The 9,188-nt window shown below is 43.7% G+C and overlaps 1 protein-coding gene across 1 annotated transcript in view; it reads left to right on the top strand.

Annotated features, from left to right (window-relative positions):
- The first annotated feature begins 256 nt into the window (after positions 1–256).
- eIF5B (eukaryotic translation initiation factor 5B) overlaps positions 257–9,188 on the top strand; it is a 51,016-nt gene continuing 42,084 nt past the window's right edge. Inside the window, exons 1-7 of the mRNA XM_075688867.1 lie at positions 257–621; positions 1,276–1,342; positions 2,080–3,159; positions 4,049–4,228; positions 5,673–5,825; positions 7,429–7,543; positions 7,847–7,938. Coding sequence (XP_075544982.1) covers positions 581–621; positions 1,276–1,342; positions 2,080–3,159; positions 4,049–4,228; positions 5,673–5,825; positions 7,429–7,543; positions 7,847–7,938 — 1,728 coding nt within the window. The 5' untranslated portion in view covers positions 257–580. The remainder of the gene's footprint in view (positions 622–1,275; positions 1,343–2,079; positions 3,160–4,048; positions 4,229–5,672; positions 5,826–7,428; positions 7,544–7,846; positions 7,939–9,188) is intronic.

Genomic DNA, 9,188 nt, shown 5'->3' with positions numbered 1-9,188 from the left:
ATAAGATAACAATCTGCATCAAGTATGCAGCCACCGCGTGCCTATGACCCTATCATCTATTAGATTTAACTCCAAATTAATTATTACTTTTGGTAGCTTTCTTCAAAGTGTATACTACTGCGCTCTTCTCACTCTGCTGTGCTTTTGCGATGCAATGTGCGCTAAAGTTGCGCATCAAATGAACACCCGCAGTCGAAGATGTTTCGCAGCAGACGCGCACGAACCCCCCCTCTCATCCGTTTTGTGTAACTATTGCGCGCAACTGCGTAAATTGCGTAGTAAAACAAGCAATGCCATGTACGATTGAGACTCAAATCTATTCTATATTTACTGGTTGCTAATGCGGAGATTACGAGGCTTACATGACAGTGAATGAAAACTTTTCTGGTGGGCGCTTTATTTAACTGCGCGTCTGCTACACTGCGGCGATGTGTCTTCTTGAGTCGATAGATGTCTCTAAACGCGGCAGCGTGGCCTAGTGCATAAGGCTCCGTACATGCGAGTTCACGGAAATCTCCGTTTTGTTGGTGCTAAATCTAAACCTATAGTATTGTATATAACAGGAGTGCGGTAAACAATCATGGGAAAAGACAGGAAGACTAAGAAAGACAAACTGGACGAGTAAGTAGCGAGTGGACGCATGCGATGTTTCGGCACGTAGCACATTGCATCAAGCGTATGTCGCCGACAATAAGCCTAACGTTTTGACTATTAAAGTGTGCCCGCACAGCCTTCGCTGTTGTTTGACCGTGAAAACGCAATTTGGAGCTTCCAAGTACCAGTGTAGCCTATCACTTCGCGCGTGTAATCGCTCTCAGATGACAAAGTGCATTGACAGGTTCACGGTCAATGACGGTGCTCCAGTGTGCCGGTGCTGTAGTGTAATGTTTCCTTTAAACGCCGGCAACGGCAAGTTGTGCACGCTTTCATGCGCATTAGCGTGTTTTCGTCGCACTGTTAAAAGAATTGCTGTCTCGGATACTAAAACAATCTGCTGTTGCTCAATCAAGGGAAGCTATAATAAAGCTGCCCCATAAAGAGGTCGTGTCTTACTCGGTGCAGCGTGGCAGCTGGTAGGCGGTTCAGTAATTATCCAGCTGTTAATTTCCGGCGTAATAGTTTTTGCCGTTTATTGGACATAAAGTGTAAGCAGCAGATAACCCCTCGTTATCACGTTGACGACTAAAATAATGATAAGCTGCAAACATTAAATGCAAAATATTGACAGTGAAATTATTTAAACATCGATTTACACGCACGATGTTTTACTTGCAGTGACGACACCTTGGTGCAAGACATGGATAGTCTCACCATTACTGACAAAGGAGGCGCTAAGAAAAAGGTGACTAAAATACTTTCCCGAGTGGTCCTCTCCTGTGTATACCTCTGTTCGAGAAAAAATTTGTACTGGCCACCGTGTAGCGCAAGACATGCTGTTCGTACGTGTCTTTTATGCTTATATCACACACCGAAAGAGAATAGTCCCTGCAGTGTCTGATGCTGAGCAAATATTTGTCACTCGGATGCCTGCTAAAACCTTTGGAACATGTAAACAAACCCATTTTCTTTTGTTAATGTGCACATAGCCGAAGTCGCATGTTTTTTTTTTTTTAAGCTGTGCAGCATTGTCACAAACATGTTAAAACAGGATATTTTCATAACAGGACGTCATTTCTGTTATCGAAACAAAGCAGGTAAACTTCTCAACACGTAAAGTCAAGAGCTAGGGAGCTGCTGATCATTTAGTTTTGTTGACACAATGTTGTAAACATCTGTGATTTTCTGCATACAGCACACACATGGACGAGACACAAAGAAGGAAAGGCACATGCACACCAACTCGTCCAAGCTATCACCATAGCAAGATCTGAATGGTGACAAAAACAGCTGATATGTACCACCAAGCCTAAATTCACGATACACTAGCATTGTCCATGTTTGTCGTGAAAGCAAAATCTGTGAGTGAGGAATGTATTAGGCCTTTGTACTTGCTGTGTTATGTGGGATTTTGCCAAATGTTGTAGAGTTCTCTTTCTAGTTTCACTGGATTGACAGTGCCGTGTGTGCTTCATTTTAAAGGTGGACACCAGTGGCGATGGCCTCAATGACAACATGCCTGTCCGCAAAGGCAAGGCTAAGAAAGGTGCTAACAAGCTAGACGACAGCGACAGTGACGAGCCAGCCAAGCCTGCCAAAGGTCTAGCAAGCAAAAAGGCAAAGGGCAAGAAGGGCCGTGGCGACATCGACAGTGACGGCGACGATGATGATGCCAAACCGGCTGCTGCCATGACCAAGAAGGGTGCGAAAGGAAAGCGTTTTGATGACAGCGAGGAGGAGGAGAAGGTTGTGAAGCCAGCCGGAAAGGCAAAGAAAGGCAAGAAGAAAGTGGCAGAGGACAGCGACGATGAAGTGGAACCCGCAAAGCCTGTGCAAAAGGGGAAGAAGGGCAGAAAGAAAGGTGGAGACGAGAGCGACGAGGATGAGGAGATCGCTAAGCCGGCTAAGGGAAAGAAAGGGAAGAAGGGAGACAGCAGTGAAGACGAGGATGAGCCTGTCAAAACAGCAAAAGGAAAGAAAGGAAAGAAAAAAGGAGGTGATGACAGCGATGACGACGATGAGGAGGAGTTCAAGCCTACCAAAGGCAAGAAAGGCAGGAAAAAGGGGGACGATAGTGACGAAAATGAAGAACCAAAGCCTGCTGCGAAGGCAAAGAAAGGAAAGAAAGCAGGAGACGAGAGTGATGATGAGGATGATTTCAAGCTGGCCAAGGGCAAGAAGGAGAAAAAGATGGCAGCAGGCGATGAAAGTGACGAGGAAGTAGAGGCTAGACAGCCGGTCGTCAAAGGGAAGAAGGGGAAGACAAAAGCAGGAGATGAAAGTGAAGATGAAGAGGAAGACAAGCCACTATTCTCGAAAAGAAAGCAGAAGAAGGGTAGAGGCCTGCTCAACGAGAGTGGTGATGAAGATGATGAGATGCCTACTGCTCCTGCCTTGTCAAAGAAGAAGAAAAACAAGAAACAGAAGGACTCCGACGATGAAGATGTGCCCAAGGCTTCCAAGAAAAAGATGGGTGGTTTTGCACTCCTCAATGTTGACGATGACGACGATGTGGAGGCTGTGGACAGTGCAAAGGAAGATGTTGAAGAGCAAGAGGAGAAGGTGAGGCTATGTGAAATATATAGGGGAATTAATTCCTTGCATTTTAACTAAATTTGCTATTTAATTGGTATGATATATATCGAACATATGAAGTAAAGGAAGGCATTGGAGAGAACCCTTTTTATTAAACTCTCGAAACAATAATATATAGTGGCTTAATTTGTGATAAACTAGAGCAAAATAAAAGGGGAAGGAAGGACACAGCATCGCACCTGTCATGCTGAGGTCCCGGGTTTGGCTCCCTGTAGTGGAAAGTCCCTTTTCTTTAATTAAAAAAAACTAATTTGATTAGACATATAAGTGTAGTATGCACCATATTTACACTATATTACACTAGTTAATTCCTAAATAATAATTTTGAAAACATCTTTTTTTTGCCCCCTCAACTATGGCTGCCTTTAAAACTCTCAAGCTCGCATTGTAATTGTAATACCAGTTTTTTTTTCTTAAGGGTGCAAACTCCCCCTCACATTATTTTCGTAGTCGCATCATACTCGTGTAAATACAGTATATTCATAGTTAGAGTTTATAAAAGTAATCTCCCCCGTTGCTTTCCTTTTCATTGCATTATCTGTTGGCTTCTTACGATTGACTAAAAATTATTATGTAACATGTAAAAGGGTACAAGACAATTTGTAGCATCACAAGTGCAACATTGCTGTCACAGTACGTTGTATTGGAGAGGAGGGAAAATAAATCTGCTTTTTGGCACGCATATGGACTTAAGGTTTTACGATTGAAGAACAAGGGACGCAGGTATTGAATAGAAATGCGCTGTTGCCAATGCTTTAATGTTGGCACTCAAAGAGTACCATTGACATCTTGTCAATTGCTAGCACTGGTGCACATTCAATTGTTTACGCTGTTCTCCTATTCTTACTATTGCCAGGTTGTGAAAGAGGAAAAGAAAGAGAAAAAAAAGAAGGAGAAGAAGAAAAAGAAGAACCAGGATGACGACGAGCTTGAGAAGATGCTGGAAGAGCTCACATTGGAAATTGAAGGCAAAAAACCGCCGCCCACGAAAGAGTCTCTCGCTGCTGGTGCTGCTGCTGGTCAGGAAGGCGAAGAGGTGAGCCTGCTCTGTGTCGTCTGGTCATGATCATGTTGATGATTACGGGTCCATTATTTTGAGAACCAACATTAGTATCAAATTAACATACCCTAATGTGTCTCCCAATTTTCAAGCTTGCTAAGTGTCATCCATTCAATGTGTGGTAGACTTTCTATGTGCTCGAAGATACATGTTGCAGTACTCCTTTAATGCCATTATATTGACTGCCACAAGTGCATCTTTCAATGACATTTAATATTGTGAGGATGATAGCTGCAGGCATAATCATAATACCATGGAAAGAATTATTTAATGGACAGAGTTCTTTAATATAACTGTAGTTTATAAATGTGTTAAGTGTGACCATAGCTGCTAACATTGAAAATGACAGTATTCATTCAATGGTTGAATGAGTTGTGAGGATGTATTTTGCCAGAAGCAGCTTTAATATGTTTATGTGGCACATCAAGTATGTCGAAGTGTCAATGTGAATTTCATTAAGTCATTGTTTTCTGTACCTGTGTAGCACATGTAATAAATCAAGTCAATGAGGATGCTGCATGGTTGTCTGTAGCCATCTTTTCTTCTGCATTTGCTTGAATCTAAGCAGTTCTGTCTTTTTTCCCCAAACCCTCTCACCCACAGTGACCAAAGTGGGTGAGAGTGCTTAGATGTTAAGTTAATGAATCAATGCTATCAAGTTCTAACAAGAAATGTATTCGTTTTTAAGAGTGAACTCAACATTGAACTGTTCGAACTAATTTTGAACGTGTGGAAAAATGTGCCTGCCTATGTAAAATGTTGCTTGCTGTCATCATACCGATCAATAGTCATCATTCTCTTGCACTGTTACTTGATACAGAATTTGTGCTGCGGCGCGGGCTGCTGAACTTAGCACTCCGTGAAATATTGTCATTCAATTCTATAGAACCCGACAACCCGCATTAAAAAACAAAGGGGGCACTTACATTTGTGTACTACCAAATCAGTTCTACAGAAGTCCAGAAGGTCGAAGTTCCATGAAAGGGAAAACGTCTCATCTACTTGTAAGCACCACAAAACTACAAAGGAGGCCTATGCAGGCCTCTTCGGAAGATAGCTTTGCACTTGAAAAACTCGTACTGGTTTATGGGTCAAATGCAGAACCAATGCCTCTCCGAGGTGGTTTCTTTACCACCAATGCTAACCTTGAGGCCAGTAGGTGGCAACATGAGGCCAAATTAATTGACTCAAAGCACAGGAACATTGATTGGTTGAGCAGATAACTTGCAAGGAAATCTGCAAGGTAGAACAAGTTTCATGAAAGGAAAAAAAAAATTGCCATCCAGCTATAAATAACACAAAGCTACCGAGAAAACCCATATGAGCTGGAAGCTCACTTTATTTTCCATTAGTTAGATATTTAGTGAAATTTTGCCATTTCAGTGCCCTGTTACCATGCTGACCAACGTGTTGCTTGCAGGGTGAAGCCATGGAGCCTATGACTGGCAAGAAGAAGAAGAAGAAGGACAAGAAGGCTGCTGCCCAAGATGAGCCTTTGGAAGGGGCAGAGGAAGCCAAGGAGGTCAAGGACGAGGCAGCTGCACCTGCTGCCGAGTCGAAAAAGGCCAAAAAGGTGCATATGTCGTCTGCGTGTCACCGTTCCCTGCTGCGTTTACATGAATATGACAGTAGCGTGTCGCATTGTTTATTGAATCACAGTAATTACCATGCAACATTTAGCACATTCCCCTTCATCTGAAACAAGCCGGAACCTGTTTCTGGCGATTCGTGTTGCCCTGCAGAGTTGAAAAGAGCACATGAAGACGGTCGTTTCTCTTCCTCAATGCAATACGCCAGCATTTACATGCACTGCATGAGACAAATTACCGTTCTCGTATTGTGCTCTCCGGTAGCATCAATGTGATACACTGTCCTAGTGCATTACTGCCGTTTGCATGAATGTCAAGTGCTAAAAATGCGATGTGGTATGCCACTTGTCGCATTCATATAAATGCCATTCATTGTCAGTCTGCCACTGAAAGAGTACAGTGAAACCTTGTTAAACTGTAGTTGGCTGGAGCTCAGAAAAACTATGTACTAAATAGTAGCACTGCTTAACCAAAATAGCATGAAACCGTCCACTTAGCTGTCAAAAACGGAACTCGGAGAGAGTGCGATCAAAGAGCAAAAACATGCAGTACTTATTCACTTCGCGCGACAAAAGTCTGTTATTTTCGTTTGATGCCACAGCGGCTTAGCAGCGACGAAAGTGGCCTCAAACTTACTGAAACTGCGAGCCAGCTTTCTCGGTAAACACCCACATGGCAGATGCCTCGTTGGCGTCGCATATTCTCCGTGCACGGGTGCGGTAGCGCTGCAGAAGCTGGGGGGCGCCTTTTTCATTGCAAGGTGCTGTTCTCGTTGCAACGATTGCATTCATGAGGCTGACGGAATGTGCAGCTTCTGCCATCGTTGGACCTGAATCGCCCCTGCAGTCGCTTTCTGTGCCGTCTTCATCACTGTCGTTAGGTGACCTTTCGGCCACAACAGAGGCAGCGATGGTGAAAAGTCAAACCTCGTAGCCGACATCTGTTTTCCGTGGTTGCAGCAGCGCTGTCCAGCAACTTCTTCGCATTCCAAGTGCCACACACCATAGTCAACGATAGACCCTTGTCGCGTGTCATTGCCAACTTCTTCATGCCACATTTGATAGGATGAATGATGTCCAATTTTTCTTCTATGCTGAGCACTCGGTGTTTCTTATCCGAGCTTTGTCATGAAGCGAGTCCTAGCTTGCACAGCACCACAACTCTCTGACATGGCACTGAAATGATATTGATGTTGATGTGGCCTCATGCACAAACGTACAGGGTGCTTGGAGGCCCTTATTAGGACCTCTTGAGGCTTGTTCTTCTGCCAGTCCTACCCATGGGGACGACACATCGCCGCGATTGCACTATGAAAAGTGTTAACGTGTTAACCAATATGTACGCAATAAGCTGGTATGGTTTATGTGGATACAAAGCACGTTATGTTCAATGGCTGTGAGTCAGGGCTGTGAGACTTTACTACTTTTAAAATGAAATACTGTACAGTTTAACGAGGTCTTACTGTACCATGCCAGCTGCATCGAGCATATTGTAGGAAGCTTGTCTGGTAGCATCTGAAGCAAAAGTACAGCCCTGGCAAGGTACAGCTACCCAACTGTTTGCTTTTTTTTCTCTCTGAACTTTCAGAAAAAGAAAGATGCAGCTAAGAAGGAGGCTGAAGCCACCCCTACTGTTCCCAGCAAGGAGGCAACGCCAGTTCCCACAGTTGGGGAGGAGCCTGCTCCTGCAGAAGGGGCCGAAGGTCAGTGGCACTGCTGCCCGTTTTTCAGCGATAGCTGTTATGTGCTCACTCGCCTAGTTGTTTTGATGTCTGCCAGGCTTGCCAGTGTCTGCCGGTAATCATTGCAGGAATCCCAAAGTGTTTGCAAGCCGTTCATGAAGAAATAATGGGGGAGGGGGTCACTGTCTCACATTACTATAGATAAAATTGCGGCATTCTGTGCCTTGTATATTTCCCTGTGTTTCCTTTGTATATGAAAAGCGTCATATGGGAATTTTGGGTTGTTTGTTCCTAACTCTGACCTTTGGCACATCGTGAAAACAGGCGCGGAAGAAGAAGCAGGTGATGGCAAGAAGAAAAAGAAGAAAAAGGATGAAGATGACAAGAAGAAGCAAAAGAAGCCTGGCTCGAAGCAGGTCAGTGGATGAGAAGTTATTAGTGCATTGACACATCCTCCACCTCGTGGCAAAGAAGAAAAATTAGTATGCATTCTACATCTGGATAATCACTTGCCTTTCTTTGAAGTAAAATAAAAATTGCTGTTTCTGAGTGCAAAAAGAGTACAGAGAGAGAATGAAGGAATGAAAAGAGAAACCTGGTGATAATAATTGTACTTTTCAGTAGTACTCTGCTGTATGCTTGATTATTGTGAATGTTATTGCTCTCGCCAGTGACCTACTGTGCAGGATGTGCACAGGTCCTTGGAACCCTTGAAATGTCAAGAATATGTTTTCAATGCCCTAGAAAGGCCCCTTGAATTTCTTGAGTAATACAGCCTAAGATCAATTTTGTGACCAGTTTTTATGGCGGATCATTGTGGCCTCAGCAAACTTGCCATTTTAGGAACAACAGTGAAGTAAAAAAAAAAAAGTCATACTCGTCTGTGTGCCACACACCTTTGCCATACTTGCCTTTGATCCATGCACCCTGCACAGCATGACTTTGTCACAGTCACATCCTTTTGCGCTCTCTCCTGTCTCCCTTTCGCCCCTTCTCTGTTGGCACTGTCTGACTCATGTTTCGGAAGAGTGGAAGGCAGACGGGAGAAAGGTGCGCGAGGCAGGTGACGCAGCGAAATTCTGCCGCATCAGGTGCGCAGTGCGCAACACAAACGTGGGTGCAGCGGCTCACCCTTTTACAAAACCTTTGCAAACATTGTAAGAAATTCACATAAGATATAAGTGAATATATCAAAGTGGTCCACTTTGGATGTTCTGGCGGGTGCAATTTACAGAACTGCGATATCTGTTCTTGGTGCAGAGCTACGCATTTGTAAAGTTTCTGATTGTTGGCAACTTTTGAAGAAAAAATTCGTCATAAATCAAAATTCTGCTTCCTACAGTCATTGGAATTTAACTTATCTCAAATGTCACAAATTTCATTACAATCGCCTCGGGGGTTATCTCGGAAAAGCATATCTGCGTTTTGCTTGTACACTGAAACCTCGTTAAACCGTAGTTGGCCGGAGCTCGGAAAAAGTATACACACTAAATGGTAGTACTGTTTAACCGAAATAGCATGAGCTCGCCCACTTACCTGTTGAAAACGGAACTCAGAGAGAGTGCGATGAAAGGGGCAAAAAACATGCAGCATTCATTCACTTCGCGTGACAAAAGCGTTATTTTCGTTTGATGCCGCGGCAGTCAAACGATATCAAACATATTTA

Source organism: Dermacentor variabilis, chromosome 4, assembly GCF_050947875.1.
Source record: "Dermacentor variabilis isolate Ectoservices chromosome 4, ASM5094787v1, whole genome shotgun sequence".
In the NCBI taxonomy this organism is placed as follows: Eukaryota; Metazoa; Arthropoda; class Arachnida; order Ixodida; family Ixodidae; genus Dermacentor; species Dermacentor variabilis.
This window is presented reverse-complemented; position numbering and strand designations above follow the sequence as displayed.